The following is a 21,594-nucleotide window of genomic DNA, read 5'->3' on the forward strand; positions in this document are numbered from 1 at the left end:
TAAATATTTATGAATTTCTTTTATTATATTCATATTAATCTTTTACTATGTTAAAAGTGACTCCTCCAATATCATCAACACTACATCCCATCCTCTCCTGTCTATCCTTCCTAAAATGCTGTGTTCTTTGCACTCAATACCAATTAGTATTACTTTATTATTTACCATTATTATACTGGTAAATATCGGTCACACAGACACAGTTGAAAAATTATTTAATTAAGACTGATTAAATTACAGATATTTAAATTCATATGCTGTAATACACTGATATCCATCAGTGTATTACAGCTGGAAATGAAAAATTAAATGCATAAGAATGGAATCTCTCCTTATATGCAGTTGTGAGACAGAAAGTGAAAATTAATAGTATTAGGATCACATGAAGTATCTGGGTAGTGACCCCTCCCCATAATGTATAACATCATACATGTCTGCTAGGAGATGTGTTTTACATTATGGGAAATACTAAGGATAGTGATCAGAGTTTACTCCACCTTTACTACGAGTTTCCCCTGTCATGAAAGGTTTGCTTATGCTTGGATCTGTGGAAACTTTTATAGTTTCTATATTCAGCAGCACGAAACTCTTGTAGTTTCTCTATTCGGCTTTGAAATAATGTTGGATTCAATATCCACTTCATTTGAATAATTTAATAATATGATATTTCTCTGAGGGATGGTGAACAGAAGCGTGATGAATATACCAGCCAAAGGAGGAAGGTTTGTGAAAAACCAATGTCAACAATTCATTTTTAATAAAAACACTTAGGAAAGATATTCCCTTTTGATTCACGTTCCAGAGTGAATTTAATTCTGTGATGAAGATTATCAATTTTTTGTAAGAAAGCTTCTAATTGATGACGTGAATTATTGCAAACTGCAAAAACATCGTCCATATAATGAAGCCATAGAGAAGGTATAATAAATTTAGTTTAATCCTTTATCCAAGTGTAAGCAAACAAAGTTTGTGCCTGAAGTATCTTCAGGACCAAGGCAACTTGTGGTAAAGGTAAACCAAGCTTTCATCACTCCTTGTCCCAGTATCTCCCATAATGCAAAGCACATCTCCTTGCGGACATGTATAATGCTATGCATTAAGGGAAGGGCCACTACCCGGACCAGTTTCAACCTATATTGAATGTTCAAGTATAGGTCAAACTCCAAAAACTCAGTGTTGTTCCCCTCAGTAACAGGCTCATCCCACCATCGAGCAGAGCCACTCATTTGCTCATTTCTGAGGGGGATAACAGCAACAGCTGTGCTTCAGTCAACTTCATGGGCTACAGCATTGCCATTCATTACTCCCCCCCCCCACCCAGGATCTGGATGACAGCAACAGCAGAGCCTCAGTTAAAACTTCATGGGCTACAGCATTGCCATTCATCACCCAAGCTTCCAACCGGTTTCGACCTTTATTGAGGTCTTGTCAGTGGGAGTCAGATGCAGAAGTGGTGATACTACAGCAGAAGCAATGGAGAAGTCATATTTACCTATATGAGTTGCCAAAAGGAGTACCACCTTTTTATTAAATTACTCTGGATTTAGAGAAAGATGGTGGAAGTTTTTTTCCACTTGGTTAGACTATAATAGCATGATAGCAATAGACTATATAATGCATAGCATTATACATGTCTGCAAGGAGATGTGCTTTGCATTATGGGAGATACTGAGACAAGGAGTGATGAGAGCTTGGTCCACCTTTACCACGAGTTGCCTCAGTCATGAAGAAACGTCAGGCACAAATTTTGTTTGCTTACACTTGGATAAAGTATTAAACTAATTTATTATAGTCTAACCAAGTGGGAAAAAACTTTCAACATCTTTCTCTAAATCCAGAATAATTAAATAATAAGGCGGTACACCTTTTGGCAACTCATATAGGTAAATATGACTTCTCTTTGCCTTAGTATCATCACCACTAGGTCTGGCTCCCACTGACGAGACCTCAACAAAGGTCGAAACTGGTTGGAAGCTTTGGTAATGAATGGCAATGTTGTAGCCCGTGAAGTTAACTGAGGCACGGCTGTTGCTGTTACCCCCTCGGATGAGATATGAGTGGCTCTGCTCGGTGGTGGGGGATGAGCCTGCCACGGTGTAGTCAACTGGTTTTAAGAGTTCTCGGTGGCAGGGTGAGCCTGTTACTAAGGGGAACAACGCTGAGTTTTTGGAATTTGACCTGTACTTGAACATTCAATAAAGGTCAAAACCGGTCTGGGTAGTGGCCTTCCCTTGATGCATAGCATTATTCTTTGCATTATGGGAGATACTGAGACAAGGAGTGATGAGAGCTTGGTTTACCTTTACCACAAGTTGCCTCAGTCCTGAAGATACTTCAGGTGCAAACTTTGTTTGCTTACACTTGGATAAAGGATTAAACTAAATTTATTATAGTCTAACTAAGTGGGAAAAAAAATCCAACATAGGGGAGGTTTTGGATTAAACATTGACATTTTTTCTTCCAGCTGTTCTAATCAGAAGTGAGCAAAGATGGAAGAAATTAGCGAGATCATTGCAATACTTTCAATTTGTCAATAGCCAGTTTTTAATTCCAGCTGAAATATCTAGAATTCATGATGAGCTTGAAAGGGAGGGGTCTAAAATATCCAATGGAAACTTAGATAAAAATTCAAGGGTGTTAGCTAAAGGAAATTTGCAAAAAAAAGTTTTATAAAAATTGTTCACAAAAAAAAGTTTCATAAGATTTTGTAAAAAGATTTTCACATTGTTTTATCAAAAGATTATAAGATCCAACTGTTCAAAAAAAAAAAAAAAAAAAAAAAAAAAAAAAAGATATCACATGTGAAGCCAAGTTATTAAGAAAGAAATTGGAAATGATAGAGAGAGAATGTATCAACTTAGTTCCAGCTACTGGTATAATGAAACACATGCTACATATAGAATTTAATGTTCATATAATAAAATATTATTTTCATGTTATTATATAACAAGTAAACAAATAAGTATAGGAGTGTTGATCATGTCTTTCATTAGCATCTACACTATAAAAGAATGATTTCAACTGCTGTAAAGCTACAGTCAAAGCAGCTAAATATTGTTTGACTGCCCAAATTTATTAATTATAAGAACTTTGACAGCATAGTTTGTCATTCAGTTTTTTCTGTCATTTTGAAACATACCACACAACAGAAAGAAGAGTGCCTGACAAGTATGTCTTTTGTAGATATTCACATCTAAGTGAATATCTTATTACAAATAAACTGAAAAACTCATTTAATTGGCATCATTAAGGTGCTAAATTTGACTGATAATGTTTAAAAGAATTGAGTAGCAATAGCATCATCCAAAGAATGAGTCCACAGCCCAATACAAGTTCTTGGTAAAAAAATACTAGTCCTCAGGAAAATAAAAAAAAATCAAATATGGCGTGCGAGTTGTCAATATAATAAAAACACCTAGAAAAGATTCAAGTTCCAGAAAGAATTTAATTTTGTGATGAAGGGTATCGATTTAAATCATGCTATAAATGATTTAAAAAACTAGAAGAAAATAAAAGTTAAAGAAGGGTGTTCATCATCATACGTATCAAGGATTTAGGCCTAGTATGGCCTGTTCCAGCCTTAGAAGTCATCGTTGAATCGTTTAAGAGGACATCCTGGTTTTCTTTTTCCTAATGGCTTGTACTTAAAGGCTTATTTTGGTAATCTTTTCTGTTTTCATTCTTTGAACGTGTTCCATCCATCTATGTTTATATTTTTTAATTTTTTCAATTACTGGTTCTTGGTTTAATTCTTTCATAATATCTTCGTTTCTTTTGTGATCAAATAGGGTATACTTTGCAGTTTTTCTCATAAACTTCATTTCTGCTGTTGTTAATCTTTGTTTGTCTTTTTGTTTTATTGTCCAGATTTCGCTTCCATACATTAAGACCGGTAGGGCTAATGTATTGTATACTTTTAGCCTGGTTTGTTTTTGAACTAGGTTTGGTTTAAATATAGAGTTAATTACTCCTGTTATTTTTAAATATTTTGCAATTTTTATGTTTATATCTTTTTCATTTTCATAAGTGATCATACATCCTAGGTAGTTAAATGAATTCACCTGTTCTAAGATCTTGTTATCTAATACTATTTTAGTTCTTGCTGGATCTTGTCCTTTAAAGGCCATAGTTTTTGATTTTTCCGTTGATATTATCATACCATAATCTTTGGATATCTCATTTAGATTTAAAATAGCTTTCTGTAAGTTATCTTCAGAATTTGTAATTATTACTTGGTCGTCTGCAAAGAGGAGAGTGTTTAAGTTAACTGTAGGTGAAAGTTTAATTCCTTGATGTAAATTTTTACTCCATTTTATTATTATTTCATTTAAGTAGATATTAAAAAGAGTTGCTGAGAGGGGACATCCCTGTCGGACCCTTGGTTTATCTCTCTTGTATATGATAGCTCATGATTTAATCTTATTTGTATTTGATTATTTTCATATATACTTGTGACAGCTTTTAGGATATTATTTGGTATTTGTCTTTCTTTTAATATGTTAAATAATATGTTTCTTTTAACTTTGTCAAATGCTTTTTCAAAGTCAATAAATGCAATATGTGTTTCTAAATTATATTCTCTTCTTTTCTCTATTATTAATTTTAGGCAGAAGGCTGGGTCTATACATGATCGTCCTTTTCTAAATCCATTTTGTACCTCTAGAATAAAGTTTTCGGAATATTTCATTAGTTTGTTATTTAAGATTCTGCTGTATATTTTGTAACATGAATTTAGTATACTGATACCTCTATAGTTTTTAGGGTCATCTCTATTACCTTTCTTAAAGATAGGAATCACAATTGCTTTTTTCCATTCTATTGGGGGGATACCAGTTGAGTAAATTTTATTTAAAAATAATAAGAGTCTTCCTCTGAATCTTGTTCCTGCGTATTTATATAGTTCTGAACCTAGCTTATCTTCTCCAGGTGATTTTCCGTTTCTTGTTTCTTTCAGGCTGATTTCTAATTCTTCTTCAGTTATTTCCTTTTCATTTTCGTTAATTGTTTGCCAGTTGTCTTTTTTAAAATATTTGTCTGTCCACAGTTCTGTGGACAGACAAATTCTTCTAATTTAGAAATTCTTCTAATTTCAATTCAGTGTTTAATTTTATGTTTTCTTTGGTATCTGCATTTAGGTGTTTCAAAATCTTATATACATTGGGTCTTATTTTATATAAATCATGTTCTAAATTAGAAACAAATTTATTTCATGATTCTCTATGTCTTTTTCTGACTTCTCTTTTAGCTATGGCTCTTATTCTTTTATATTCTTTTCATCTTCTAATCTTTTACTGCTTAACCATTTGTGATAGGCTTCTTTTTTCTTTTTGATTATTTCTTTAATTGTATCATCCCAGATCTTCAGTTTTTTTCTTTTATTGAATTTTTTGGTCTTTCCTAAGCTTTCATTTGCTGCTGCATTTAGTATCGTTTTTATATTAAGCCATTCTATTTCTATTTCTTCATTTTGTTTTATTTTATCTAGATACTGGTTAATTCTTTGTTCATACAGCCATTGTACATTTGTGTCATTCAATAGTCTAGTTTTATAAACAAATGTTTCAATTTTTCTTTCTGTTCTTGTTACTTGTAGCCATTTAGGTGGTAATCTTAATTTTATTTTAACAAGGAAGTGGTCACTGCTTATTTCATATCCTCTGTGAACTCTAACATGTCTAGTGAAAATTTTGATGTCTTTTCATTTAATATGAAGTAATCTAATATTGATTTCCATCCTCTTGCTGCCCAAGTATATTTGTGTATGTATTTATGTTTATAGAAGGAATTCATTATTTTTAGGTTATTATAAACTACAAAGTCAATCAATGGGGTGCTTAAGGGTCAAAGCTGTATAACTGAGAGGAGACCTCCACATAGTCTTTAAAGGAATGCGGAGAACCGACCAGGGCTTCTGACCTAATGTCCAATCCTCACCTTCTCGTGGTGCACCCTGTTGGGTATCTACTTTGATACTGAACGAACGAGGATGGGCTGGCAATTTGGGATTTAGCCGACCAAATTGTATTCTTATTGGTTAAACCAAAATAAAAAAATGATGGTACAACATGACAAAATTTCATGCCGGCTGGGGCGTCGCCCGGTTAAACAAGGCCCCCGTTGTTTTCGCCAGGGAACCAGGGCGAACAGCGAAAAGTCAGCTACTGGAACAAATCTGAAAACAAACCCCAACTCAACATCACCAGAGTTAAAGATCGGTACTATCAATGCAAGAAGCCTGAATGGCAAAGAAATGGAGCTAGCTGAGGAATTAGATAAGTACCAGATCGACATAATAGGGGTGACTGAAACAAAAAAGACCAAAACTGGTGAGATCTTTCTGAGCAATAAATACAAAATGTTATATTCAGGCAATAACAATCAAGGAAAAGAAGGAGTAGCCATAGTATTCAACACAAAATACGAGGCTAATCTTCTTGAATGGCAGTCAGTCTCAAGTAGAGTAATGTGGGCAAATATGAGAATGGGGAACTGGACAATGAGACTTATTTGTGCCTATGGTCCCACAGAAGGTTCTACTAAGGTAGAAGTGGAGGAATTTTTTGAGGCTTTAGAAAAAGCAACTGACACAATGAAAAAGGAAAAGTTGGTCCTTGTTGGGGATCTAAATAGTAGAGTAGGAAATGATTGTGAGACATACAAAAATATTTTGGGAAAATTTGGAGAAAAGAGCAAAGCTAATAATAATGGCAAATATCTGTTAGATTTCTGCTCAGGACATGGACTGGTTATTACTAACACCATGTTCCAACATAAAAATGTGCACAAATTCACATGGAGAGAAGAGGCTAGGAATAAGAAAAGTCTCATTGACTATGTTATTGTTGATAGTGATGTTTTCTCCCTGGTGCAGGACACCAGAGTGTACAGAGGATTTGAAATTGGAAGTGATCACTATTTAGTCTTGAGCAGGATAAAATTGAATTTCATATTGAAAAGAATAACATGTAAGAAAGTTTTAAAGCGAATAAAAGTTGAGCAGCTCTCAGATGTGAACTGTAGACTAAAATACAGAAATATTATTGAAAAGAAAATGAAAGAGTTTGGGAACAGGAATCAAACCTTGGAGATTCAGTGGCAAACTCTGAAGGAAACATTGATTGATTCTGCCAGAGAGGCATGTGGTGAGGTTGTGTGCAAAGATAAAAAAATCAGAACTCCCTGGTGGACACAGGAAGTTAAAGAGGCAGTGAAGGAAAAGAAGAAAGCATATCAAAAGTTCCTGGCAAATAAGTCAGCTTTTACTCTTACAGAATACAGAGACAAATGTAAGAAAGCTAAACAGTGTGTAAAACTAGCTAAACAAAAGTCATGGGAGGACTTTGGCAAGAATATAGAAAATAAATATCAAGAAGGTGGCAAAATATTCTGGAGGTTGTTGAAGAAGCTTAGGAATGGAGGAAAGAGTGCTGTAAAAGGAATTAGAGATGATAAAGGTGAAATGAAAACAGGAAAAAAAGATATCCTTGAAGTATGGAGTAATTACTTTGAAAAACTGCTAAATGAAACAAGCAGTGATGACAGCACAGTGATAAAAAACACTGACCAGGCATGCAGTCAGGAATACATATCCATACTTGAAGTAGAAAAAGCCATCAAAGGCTTGAAATGTGGAAAGGCAGCAGGAGTAGATGATATTCGACCAGAAATGCTAAAGTATGGTGGTATAAGAGTCTTACAGTGGCTGCACTGCATAGTTCAGAAAGCCTGGACAGAGGGACGAATTCCCGATGATTGGAGTAGATCTCTCATAGTACCCATATATAAAAAGGGAAATAAAACTGAATGTGAGAATTACAGAGGTATTTCCCTACTGAGTGTTCCTGGCAAGATCTATGCAAGTATACTTGAGAAACGGTTGAGAAGAATTGTGGAAGAAAAGCTTGGTGAAGAACAAGCGGGATTCAGGCCAAATAGAGGCTGTCAGGATCAGATCTTCACTTTACGACAAATAGTCGAGAAAGCATGGGAATATAACAAAGATCTGTATTTAAGTTTTGTCGATTTTGAAAAGGCATATGACAAGGTGCCAAGAGAGAAGCTATTCAATACGCTGCAGTTATATGGTGTCAATGGGGCATTATATCAAGCAATACTTAGTCTTTATTTGAGTTGTGAGTCAGCAGTTAGAATTGAAGGAAGTACAGGAAGATGGTTTAATGTTAAATCTGGTGTGAGACAAGGATGTACATTATCCCCTCTGTTATTCATTATCTATATGGATCACATTATGAAGGAATGTGCTATTAAACCTGATATCAAAATTGGAGATGTTAATGTCAGCTCTTTGCTTTATGCGGATGATGTTATACTTCTAAATAAATCCGCTACAAGTCTGCAAGATTCTCTGACTAAATTGAATAGCTGTTGTAATAGATATGGTATGAAGGTCAGCAATAAAAAGACAAAGACAATGAAAATAGGCAGAATCATTGAAAATGTCAACTGTGTTGTGAATGGAGAACCTGTGGAACAAGTAAAACATTTCAGCTACTTAGGCACAATTTTTACTGAAGATGGTAAACTAAATATAGAAATAGACAACAGAATCAGCAAAGCTGGTATCGTGGGAAGTCAATTGAATAAATTCATATGGAATAAGAAAGAAATTAGTCGGAACACTAAATTAGCTGTATACAAGACTGTGTTCAAACCAATTTTAACTTATGGATCTGAGAGCTGGGTCAGAAGTAAAACACTTGACCAAAGACTAGAGACTGCAGATATGAGAGTCCTGAAAAAGATTAGAGGGGTGAACAGATGGCATCAATGGCAATATCATATTAAAAATGAGGATATTAGGAAAGAACTTGACATTGTCAGCATCCAGGAATGCGTTAGCAGAGCTAATCTCAGATGGTATGGTCACTTAAATAGAATGGGAGAGGAAAGATTAGCAAAACAAGTGTTCTCTGCCAGGTTGGCAGGAAAACGACCCAGAGGAAGACCAAGATATAGGTGGATTGATACGGTTCAAAGTGCCTTAGACAATAGAAATATAAGATCTGATAATGTTGGAGTCTTGACAAGTAACAGACTGATTTGGAGGAAAATTGTAGATAGGAAGTTAGTAATGATGTAATTTTTTCATGTAGTACTGTCATATCCTGCCATGTACCCCTTGAGGGTACATGGCAGGAATTTGATGATGATGATGATGATGAAGTCAATCAATTTTTTACCATTTCTGTTTAGAGTGTGTTCTCCGTGTATTCCTATATTATTATTAATTTTCGTGTTTCCAATTCTTGCATTTAAGTCTCCTGCTAAAATTATGTAACCATTTTTATTTATTTTATTATATATGTTTTGTAGCATATAACATGATTCCTTCGAGCCTGTGTAGCTCAGTGGATGTGGCGTTTGCACACCATCGCGCTAGGCCGCACGAAGGAAGTCTTGGTTTCGAGTCTAGTCGGCGACTAGAGGAAATTTTTCTAAGCCTTTTTTCGACCGGTTCCCGAGTTAGTCGATCTCTGGCACGGGCAAGCAGGTTTTTCCTCCCGGAAACTCGGGTTTTTCGTCCTGTAAACTCAAGAAAATCGACCGTAGAACCCACATTATTTCAGACATTAAAATATATTGTGTTAGGGTTAGAGACCACGAGATGGCGGCACATTTGAGCCGTCTCTCTTCACTGCGTACCGCTTAATTAGTGATAGCCTTGGGCCATCTGTCTCTGATTGGGTACCAGTGGAGATTGAACTGCCCACTCAGTCTCCAAAAGTTAGATAGGGCTATATGGCCTCGCCTACTCCCGTATATATGGGAATAAAAAGGCGTTAGCTGATTTTTTTTTTTTTTTTTATGTTTTGTAGCTGATTATAAAAATCAATATTATCCTGTTCTCTTCCTTCTTCTGGGGCATATAAACCAATTATTGTTAAATAGCCTCTATCTATTTTTATTCTAGCTTCTATTATTCTTTCATTCCATAATTTATAATGTTTTAACTGTTTTGAAAGGAAGTTATGAATCCAAATCATGACTCCTGCTTGTGCTCTTTGGTCTCTGTCGACTCCACTGTATATCACATTAAAATTTTCAGTTCTCATAGTTCCTTTTAATTTCTTTTTTGTTTCAGTGATTACTGCTATTTTAAAATTTCTTTCATTTAATAACTGGTCTAATTCTATTTCTTTATATACTATTCCTCTTACATTCCAGTTTGCTATGTGAATTATATTTTGTTGTTTCCATTTTCGTTTTCCCTTTTCCATTCCAGGGTCGTTTCCCATAGATTCAATCCGATTATCTTTTTCTGTCAGCTTACAAGTATGGTTATGTTCTCCATGTCAGGGGACTAGCCTGATGATGGAATAGTTCAGTGGTAGGGCTGCTACCTTAAGGCTTTTGAACTCGCCTTCTTCCGAATTTAAACCCATAGGAGGAATAGGGTATATTGAAGGGGAAAGGGTAGTTTATAGCAGAAATATAGTAAGGTTTATAGAGAGGACATAGTTGTAAGGCCAGAAATGAAAAGACCCATGGCCCTCGAGTACTCTAATAGCACAAGGGTCATAAAGTAAAAAGAGTTGGCTGATAAGGCCTTATAGGAAAGATTAAAGTAAGTGGGTCTTCCTCAAAGTAGAAGAAGGAGAGGATAGATCCAGCTAGGGGTCCATGGGAGTGCCACTTCCCTTACAACCAAGATGATTGCCCCTTATGGCCCTGTTGGTCCACGAGTCCTTATTCAGTATATTCGGACCACCCCACCATATATATATATACACACACACGCATGCGCATGTATACACACACACACACATGGTGGGCTCCCCTATCTGCCACCCAGGTGATGCGCTCTCTAGGGGTTACAGGGTCCCCTGAGAGAAGAAGGGTGTTACTATTATTTATTAATGTTAGATAACGTGTGGGTGCACACACACACACACTTAGTCTAGACCACTTACTTTATTGGTATCTCAGATACCAATAAAAATAACTTTTTTTTTTTAAAAATCTGATTACTTATTAGATTTAAAAACTATGCCCATCCATGTATACATATGTGACATTACAATAAGTTATACTGAAAACACTGGTCACTAGCTATGTAAACTTTGGGAAATGCTGAAAAAGAACTGCAAGAGGGCAGAAGAAATGGTGAAATTTGGTGCCAAAAGATAAGTTCTTTTTGGAAGTCTAGTATCAATTAAGTCATTCTTTTTGCATTATTATATTTGTGAGTATTTGCATGATTAACTATAAGGGTAATTTGTTTAATTTTCTGATTTTTAAAGGTTTAATATCTGTTCATTGAACACTGTTATTTGTCATGAGTTGCTGTTTTTGTTTTCTGAGTTTTATCTGTTTTATGTGCATGAAGTATGTGTTTAGGACACGATCAAATTGACATGAATTTTGTAGTGCAGGTTGCATAAACCACACGACAGCATACCCAACCTAAATGAACATGCGACACCACTGATAAACACATATCTACAAACTGTCACATGATATGATATGACGTAATCCTTGCATACTACATGCTCTGGAAAGCCAACTTTGAAACAGACAGCGTAACTCAACACTGAGTCAACTAAAAGTGATTCAATGCAACTCAACAGTACTTACTGTCTGCTGAACAAAAGACATTTCCATAAGCAAATTGTGGGTGATAAAACAAGATTTTAACTTCGTGTTCAGCACAGACAATTATGTTAAAGTCACCTATTACCTAAAGGCAAATTTCAGTATGATATAAGGTGTAATTTATAATCAGAGAATTGAATAAAAATTATGCCAATTAAGTGTCAGTTTTTGCTAACAAAATATCTGGATAAATACATGTAGACAAAGAAAGAGAATAAAATACTGAATGTATTTTATGGGAATAGAACAGTAAAAAGTTTTCACCTTATATTCATCTACTTTGGCAGAATGTGGAAAGTCATTTGCTGCCATGAAAAGACGAACATACTTGCTGCTCATGCCTTTCTTAAATAAATGGTTTGCAATTATCTTGGTTACATAATTTTTTCCACTACCTGTCCATCCATGAAATGACATGACAAGTGCTTTTTGAGGATTCTTGCTTTTCAGGTGACTTTGTAACACTCGGAGGACAATCTGAGCAACTAAAGGCTGTCCATAAAGTTGAGATTTCAAGCTATTACTAAGGCCTGAGGAAAAAATAAATAAAAAATTGAAAAACTATTTTCTTTACAAGAATTTCATTATTTATAATAGATAAAACAAACATATTAAACTAATATTAATTAAAAACGTTCTATCAATGTGAAACTGACATTTTCAAAGAGCAGCAAAACTGATTTATCATGGAATTAGACACAAAATGGCATTCTCAGTAAGCAATAAATACAGCTCAAAAAATATGAAACTAGATATTCAGAAAGGTCAGCTAGCTGGAATATAGATATATTTAGAATTAATATAGTGGCAATTAAGATCACACAAATTATTTTCATTTGTAAACTGATATTATATATGTTAAGTTATCCATTTCAAGAAAGAAAAATCAAGTTTCAGAAGCAAAATACCACTCCTCCCAACTTAGCATGGTTAATTTAGTTGAAAAGGCCAAAAAATTGTTCCCCACATTTTCAACAGCATTCTAATCCAGATCTTTTCAGTTAAAGGACATTGCTGCCGGCCTGGTTGGCCAAAGTGGTCAGCACACCACTCTCCAGCCAAAAGGCGGCGGGTTCGCCGTGGGCATGGATGTTTGTGATTGTCTGTGAAAATACCAGTGGCAGTGGTGGTCAGTAGATGGTTGGTGTAGATAATGATGGTAGTTGCGGGTTCATGGTAGTTGGTGACAGTTGTAGAGCAGGTGCCTTCCCTAGATGAGGCTTTGGACTCCCTGGGTCATCACATAATAATAATAATATTATTATTATTTTAAACCACAACATGGAAGCCCAATGATAATGAATTCCCACTGCTATATTGTGAATGTTTTAAAAATTGATCGTTTTTAAATTATCAATTGATAATCATATACTTTTTTAAAATGATTAATAAAAAAAATCTTAATTTCCAAAATTAAAATAAATTTCACTAAGCACAGTATTAAAACATAACAATTTATGTATAGCCAACAATAACTGATACTAATAATTTTTATTTATTTATTTATTTTGGAAATAATGTAAATTAACTGAATATTACTGAAAAGAAGAAAGGGAAAAATCATTTTTAATTTAATAATTTTTTTTTAATAATCATTATCATAATGTAAAAATGTTTACTCATGAGAACAAATACTACACACTTTGAATTTAACATCATCAGAACTTCTTGTTCCTGTTGATGTTAAAATGTGATATTAGTTCTTGAAAGTGAAACCCTTAAATTGGTTTACTATTAAATATCTTGAGCTACCACAAGTTTAGTGTATAATAATCTCCACATATAATGAAATCAGATGAAAAACCATATTTTGAAACCAAAAGTTAATGCACACACACATACATATATATGCTTCTGTTAATAAAGATGATGCTTTTGAAAGTTACACATGTATGGAATGCAAAGCTTGCATTATCTTTGACAAAGGGTTTGTTAGTTTGATTTTTATGGTGCAAAGAAATCGCAACTCATACTGCACCAAGACACAAGTTAAAGCAGTACATATGGTAAACAGTCAGTAGGACAATCACAAACATTCATGCCCTTGGCGGGATTTGAACCTGTAGCCTCTTGGCTGGAGAGCAGATACACTAACCACTCAACCAACCAGGCCAGCCTCTTGACAAAGGGGGGGTCTTCTGCATACTCTATTGTTTAAAAGGCATAATCCTGAAAGTGACAATATTTTGTTTATTATTATTATTATACAGGTATCCCCCCATGAAGTCAGAGGCATCATGGAAGACCCACAATAACCATTATTGCCTTAGTACCTATCATGCATTACTTCAAATTAACTCACTGTCAGGAAATTCATAACAGCAATCCATCATCACTTCCCAAGCAAAAAAAAACATAGTTCATACACCCGTACTAACCACACAATTACATAACTTACGGGTGTAACCCCTGGTTCTCTCTCTCAACTCATCATGTCCTGAAAAATTTATCTTGTGTCAATCTTACCCTTTAATAACTTATGATTCTAAAAAAAGTTTTTTTTTTTTTTTTAATTTTACTTGATTTTTATTTAAAGTTGACAAGAAATTATATTCTTGGCAACTTTGGTGAAGTCACTTCACATACAAACTCTGTTTGCTTACACCTGGATAAAGGATAAAACCAAGAATATAATTTCCTGGCAACTTTAATTTATAGTACAACCAAGTGGAAAAACTTTCAACATCTAACTCTAATCCAGAGTATTTCAGCAATAAGGTGTGACACCTTTTGGTTACTCGTATATGGAAATATGACTTCTGCATTATTTCACCCTTGGTATCATTTCTGGGTCTGGCACCCACTGATGAGACTTCAATAAAGGCTGAAACTGGTTTGGGTAGTGACCCTTCCAATAATGTACTAGCATTATACATATCTGCAAGGATATGTGCATTGCACTATGGGACACTAAGGCAATAGATGAAGTCATTAGCTTCGTTATACAAGTGGCCCAGTTGTGAAGTGATGTGCAAACTTTGTTTGCTTATACTTGGATAAAGGATGAAACCAAGAATATAATTTCTTGGCATCTTTAATTTATAGTCATGAAGACACTTCAGATGCAAACTGTGTGTGAAGTATCTTCATGACTAGGCTACTTGTATAAAGAGGCTAATGACTTAACATTAATTGCCTTAGTATAACATAATGCAAAGCACACATCTTTTAAATATACTCAAGAATGATGCAATGTAAGGAAAAGAAGTTCAAATCCTATTTGGTAGTTTCTCCAAAATGGCTACTAAAAGTTATTAAAGAAACTTTTATTTTCAGATAAACTATAAGTGTTAACCTTGAAATTAATTACAAAAACACTGTCTCATTACCATATGTTTGCAAAACATCAAGAAAATAGCATAATTATTATTATAAATTGAGTGATTGGGTACAGAAATGGAGATGCAAGTTCAACGTTGCAAAATGTAAGGTTTTAAAATTTGGAAAACAAAGATGGGATGCAGAATTTATGCTTGGTGAGGATATATATTGTTGGAGGTGGAAGAAATAAGAGATCTGGGAGATGATAGTGAATAATCTGAAATTTAGGGGACACATAGCCAAAATTGTGAAGACAATACAAAGGCTTCTGGGAATGATGTGGAGGACACTGACGTGTGGAAGTAGGGAGATTCTTGTTCCGTTGTATAAGGCTTTGATCAGGCCACACAGACTATTATGCCCAGATTTGGTCATAATAGGAAAGGGTCCTAATGCGATTGACTAAGGGTAGTTTCTGACCTCTGGAATGTCAAGTATGAGGAAAGATTGAGATGATGTAATTTGCAGAGTCTGGTGGACAGCAGGAAGAGGGGAGATATGATAGAGACCTACAAGTTGGTAAGGGGTTGTTATAGGATCAATGCTGGAGAAGTTCTACAGAAAATAGTGGGAGAACCAGAGGTCATTTCTGGAAACTGTATAAAGAGGGTGTGAGAGGCAGGTTTTTTTCGTGCAGAGTTGTGAATGATTGAAATGCTTTGCCTGAGAGTGTGGTGTCTACAAGGAGTTTGAATATGTTCAAGGCACGGTATGATGAGCTGTGTGTGTGTGATAAAAGGATCTCCCAGATGAGTCTTTGACTCCATGAGGTCTTGGGATAATAATAATAATAAAAATTGACATCTGAATGGCCTTCAAACTAGTTAACTTAAGAGTTTCCTATGTTCCCCTAAAAACAACGTTCAACCTACAAACAAACTGGAGGTATAAATGATTCCTTTTCACACAGAAGGATGTATGTAGGCCAAACTGGTAGACGCTTCAAAATCCATAAAAAAGAACATGTAGGTGATGCTGAAAACAAGAGAGAATAAAGATGCTGAATCATAGCACAAATTCTTGCAGAACATCAAGAATGGCAAGCTTCCCCATGCTTTACTTAAAACAAAATACTTATCTTAGATTGTTGAAGGAGACCGAGATTATTAGTTTGTGTGACACACTAGATAGAAACCAAGGTCTTACTTCAAACCAAGGTTGATAGAAACCAAGGTCTTACTTCATTACATCTGGAAGTCACTAATTAGGGTACTTAACATTCACAACCTGTCTCATGCCAACAATCACATGCAAAATTTTTTTACAACATTGTACAGACTGCAAATGATGTGGCTAATGATACATATGATTAAAACTATCAATCCAGTATTTTTCCAGTTTACAGAAATAGCTGTCAGAAATGTTTTGAGCTTTGTGATGTGTGGTAAATATCTTTCCTGAAAATTCAAATCGCGTCACAGGAACATTCAGTTTTAATGAATAAAACAGTCAATTTTAATTTCATTCAAAAATCTTAGTTGTTATTTAGAAGAATTTCACCTGTTTTTTGTCTTCTTTGTTTGTGTGACACCAATTATGTTAATATGGCACTTTTCTAATTCTTCTGCCTGTTCCACTTTTTTTCTGTTGATGTTTGTTACAATGATGATGCCTATTTGAATTCTGGTGATGTTGATGATTTTTGGACACTGACTTTTTACTATTCACCCAGAAACAAAGTCACAGGAACATTCAGTTTTAATGAATAAAACAGTCAATTTTAATTTCATTCAAAAATCTTAATTGTTATTTAGAAGAATTTCACCTGTTTGTCTTCTTTGTTTTTGTGACACCAATTATGTTAATATGGCACTTTTCTAATTCTTCTGCCTGTTCCACTTTTTTTCTGCTAATGTTTGTTACAATGACGATGCCTATTTGAATTCTGGTGTGATTTTCGAACACTGACTTTTTACTATTCACCCAGAAACAAAAATAGTAAGGGGTCTTAATTAACCAAGCAATGCACCAGCCAGCATGAAATTTCATCATGTTACACCATCATTTTGTTTTGATACAAGCCAATACAGAACTTTACAATTCGTCTGGATAATCCCAAATTGCCTGCCCATCTTCATTCATTCAGTATCTAGGTATATTAATGGGATTAATGGAAATTTGGTAGGCAACAATGGAATGCAAAGTGTATACACTTAGTGGAGAAATTTTGAAGTTGAAGAGACAAGGGACTTGGAGTGGTGGTGGACAAGGTCACTTGTGCAATGTGTCCTCTGAAGTTCAGAGGTCAGATGAAGCAAGTTGTGAAGTCATCATATAAGATAATGGCAGTGATGTGGTGGACTATTACGTGCAGAAATGAAGAGGTTCTTGTTCCACTGTATAAGGCCATGATCAGGTCATGTATGAATTACTGTGCATAGATTTGGTCCCCTTGTTTTCATGGTGATGAAATTAGGTGAGGATGTACTGTAAAGGCTCCAGAGAAGACCAACTAAGATGGTTACTGGTTTTGGAATATGAAGACAGATTAAAGGAATGCAGTTTGCAAACCCTTGTGAATAGGAGGAGGAATAAGACTGAGACATTTAAGTTGGTAAAGGGTTGTTATCAGGTTAAGGTGGAAGATTTCATACAATGGGGAAGAACAAGAGAGACATACCTGGAAGTTGTATAAGGAGGGTGTCAGCAGGGACATATGGAGCAGATTCTTTACATGAAGTGTGGTTGGTGTGTGGAATGCACTGCCTGCCTGACATTGTGGTGAATGCAGATATATTGAATGAGTTTAAAGCACGGTTTAATTAGCTTTGTACATAACAGTGTGTGCCTCCTGCAATGAGTCTTTTGATTCCATAGAGGACTTCTGTTGTTGATAATTCATTTTCAAAAACTGCTTGAAACAAGTCAGAAAATAAAACTCATGGTCTCTTGAAAGCAGGAGTAATTATTATTAGCCTTCCACTAAGAAATTAATTATGTGCTTTATTAAAATCCCATTGTGATGTGAAAATCTTCATCTTGGCTTTTCAAATGAATGTGTATTAAGCGATTCAAAGAGAGATGGCAGGATTTTTCTTATCAGAAATCCCAGTTTTTGAATCCATCAAAACATGCAAACCAGATACAATATATGCAACTAGCAGACATAGTACAATGGCCTCACAGTCAGCCATAATTCTAAACAAATCCAATCTTTCCACCAGAAGACTTAAAGCCATCTTTTACATATAGAACTCCCACACACAAGAGACTGCAAGGCCTGTTGCAGGTACTCTATGTGGGTTGAGATCAAGAGTCAAACTAATCTGCTGATATTCTTTTTCAAGGACTGAAGGTGAATTTTTGGGAAATACTTCATGTGAAAGGTACTTCCACAGGACTGAGGCAGATTGAACAAAAGATGAATGGGAATAGTAGGTTTGGTGAGTCAGCTGTTCAACTATAAAGGTGCTGGAAAGTTTTCTTCATGCTGCTTTAGGTTTAGCAGAAATGAGAAGTGGAATAAATGTTAGTTCTACTGAACAGCACCCACGGAAAATATCTGTAGAAGAGATACACCATGCAGAAACTAGCCATCTATGATAGGTGTCATCAATCAACTAAACTGATTTTTGAATATCAACAAATTTTAAGATATTTAGGTGCACCAATATAAATGTGAAAGCAGTGCTCCAGGTTAGCAAGATTCAGGATTTGTACTGAGTAAGTAGCTGGAAAGATGAAGATAAAATCAAGTGAAAAAAAGATAAAAAAATGCTGTTTTTTTTTTTTTTTTAGAAGACAAGGATGCTACAGAAATGATGTGATTATGCTAGGAAAGGATGAGAGCAAGAGTTCAGTCTGAATAGAGAGATGTGGTCTTGACTGTTAATTCAAACATTAACAAAAGGGAGAGGAGAAGAACTAAAGTCATTTTAAAGAAAAGGACAAAACTATGTTTTGGAAGCACCAAAGATATCCAGGTTATTATCACTCCACGAAAAATGACACCTAATGAAAATGATCTTGAAGCTTGGGACGTTTGAGCACTGCAAGGTGCGTGATATGAATAGGATGAGTGGAAAAGTAGATCAGCAAAACTGTGGATAGTATTTAAGGTCACCTTGAGAAGTTCATTTAGGTACAAAATTTCTTTGCTTACATTTGGATAAAGGATTAAACAAGAATATAATTTCTTACCAAGTTTAATTCATTTATGTATATGAGGAAGATGGTGGGTGAAATAACAGTCCTCAGGAGCACCTACATTACACAGAAAATCTAAAGAGAAAATATTCCCCTTCAACTTTATCCACTAGTTTGATGATAGGTATTTATCACCTTTTTTTTTTTTCTTCCAGATATGGCTGGCTATGCCCTTGCTTCCATACTGTAGGATAGATGATAAGTAAAATATATATTGTGTAGAGAAGAGTTGGGATGGAAAGAACACTGCTCAAGAATATTATGCAAAGAAAGACCAGATTTGCAGGACATCTTCTGAGAGGTTCTTTGGGACAAGTGACAAGAACTATATTACAAGGGAAAGTTGAGGGGAAAAGAAGATGTGGAAGACCAACTAGAGAGTGGTTCAATGACATCGTGGAATGGACTGGTTTAAGAATGACGGAAGCAACAGACCGAGAGAAATGGAGAAGAGCAGTTCATCTGGTGCAACCCTCTTGCTAGAGGATGCTACCGAATGACGATGACGTAGAGAAGATAGCAGGTGGTAGTTTATTATCACATCTCTCTTGAGCACATAAGGACCAGAAGTCTTTTAGTTATCTAGGGCAGTGGCGTAGCTAGGGAGAATGCAGAGGGGGAAGTCCACCCCGGGTGGCACTTTGAACCTTATCCTATACGTCGTTTTGACTTTTTGTAGCATATTTGGTGCGTATTGAGAGGGGCAGCAAAAGCTCTAGCAATGCCAATGATCTAGGGTGTTCAAGATTCTTTGTCTTTCTGTCAGAAGGTATGCAATACAATGTTTGTGTGTATGTGGTAATGTGTTATGAAAATAAAAATAAAACACCCAAAGGGATAGTGTATGGTGGGCAGCATGGTTTTGTGAAGGGTAGATCATGCCTCAGTAACTTGATCACATTTTATAATACAGTGACGGCTGAACCGGATAAGGGTAATGGGTTTACAGTGATACTGCTGGAGTTTGCTAAGGCCCTTGACAAGATACCGCATGGAATTCTAATCAGTAAACTGCAGCACATGGGGGATGGACATAGGGTTTTTTAGATGGATAAGAGGATGGTTGATGGAGAGATATCAGAGGGTAGTTTATTCAGGAGTAGAAGAGTCCAAAAGAAGGCCTGTGACTAGTGGTGTGCCACAGGGTTCTGTTCTTGGACCACTGCTATTTAATTTGTTCATTAATGATATAGGAAAGGATATGAAAGGAACTGCTCATTTATTTGCTGATGATACAAAGTTGAGTAGAGCAATAGTAAATACACATGATGTCAAATTTTGCAGGCTGATTTGGATAGATTGGCAGACTGGGCTAAGGAGAATGGGTATTAGTTTAATATGGCAAAGTGTAAGGTTATGCATTTTGGGGTGAAAAGATTATCAGCAGTATACCACATTGGTGGAAATGTACTCCAGGAAAAGGACGAAGCCTGAGATTTGAGAGTGTTGGTGGATAGGGAGTTGAAGTTTAGGGAGCACATAGCAAAAGTGGCTAAATCAGATCACTTGGTTACTGAAGAATACATTGACGAGCAGGTTATTGTTCCTTTTAATCGAGCCTTGATAAAACCCCATCTTGACTACTGCATGCAGATCTGGGTGTCAAATAGTGGTGTAGATAGAGCTTTTGCCACCCAGGGCAGTCCCTGACATTCCCAACATTCTACAATGTTATTTTTCTTGCTTTTCTGTTAGCAAAATCGTCGATGACATTGGCAAAGTCTATTTCAAAATAATGGAGGTAATTCTTAATCTATTTTATTTAGAAAAACTCCTCTCACAACTAGCAACACCTACAGCAATTGTGAGGAAAATTCGCAGTAGTATTACAATAATTGGAAATGAGTTCTCCAGACTGTATTATAGAATTAACTGCAAAAGTTCAAAAAGGTTCAAATTGCTGCCCAAGGTGGACCGCCCCTCCCTAGCTACGCCTATGGTGCCAAACTTTCTTGGTGATGAGGCGGAGGTAGAGAGGATCCAGAGGTGCATGGCCAAGATAGTAGCTGGTTTATGGAATGAACCTTATGAGAAAAAGTTGAAGATCTGTGGGTTACAGAAAATGGTTGATAGGCAGAAAAGGAGTGATATAATTGAGGCCATTCAAATTACTGAGGGGTTTTTACAAGATTAATTCAGAGGAAATTTTTCAGAACACATCTGGTGTTGGGAAAACTATCCATCCAGAACCTGAGCAAATGTGCAGTTCGCAAGGGTGTTAGAACTAGGTTTTTTTTAGTTGGAGAATGGTACAAATACAACTGTGAATGAGTTCAAAGCATAGTATGATAGATACTGTGCGAATGCTGAATAGTTCTTGACATGACTAACGTTTAGGGCCTCCCTGGATGAGTCTAAGGACTCCAAGGAGTTCACTGTAATAATAATTGTAATAATAATGAAAAGATCCACATCTTAACAAAATAATCATTTATCACATAGTATGTGTGTGTGTGTGTGTATGTATATATATATATATATATATATATATATATATATATATATATATATAAT

At 35.4% G+C, this 21,594-nt stretch overlaps 1 protein-coding gene across 1 annotated transcript in view; it reads right to left on the bottom strand.

Annotated features, from left to right (window-relative positions):
• LOC150106304 (torsin-1A-like) overlaps nucleotides 1-21,594 on the bottom strand; it is a 75,896-nt gene that overhangs the window by 53,953 nt on the left and 349 nt on the right. Inside the window, exon 2 of the mRNA XM_090392337.1 lies at nucleotides 11,878-12,143. Within this exon, the coding sequence (XP_090248463.1) occupies nucleotides 11,878-12,143 (266 nt within the window). The remainder of the gene's footprint in view (nucleotides 1-11,877; nucleotides 12,144-21,594) is intronic.

The sequence above is a fragment of the Typopeltis vanoorti genome, chromosome 5 (assembly GCF_054136105.1).
Source record: "Typopeltis vanoorti isolate ZY-2024b chromosome 5, IOZ_Tvanoo_1.0, whole genome shotgun sequence".
Classification (NCBI taxonomy): domain Eukaryota; kingdom Metazoa; phylum Arthropoda; class Arachnida; order Uropygi; family Thelyphonidae; genus Typopeltis; species Typopeltis vanoorti.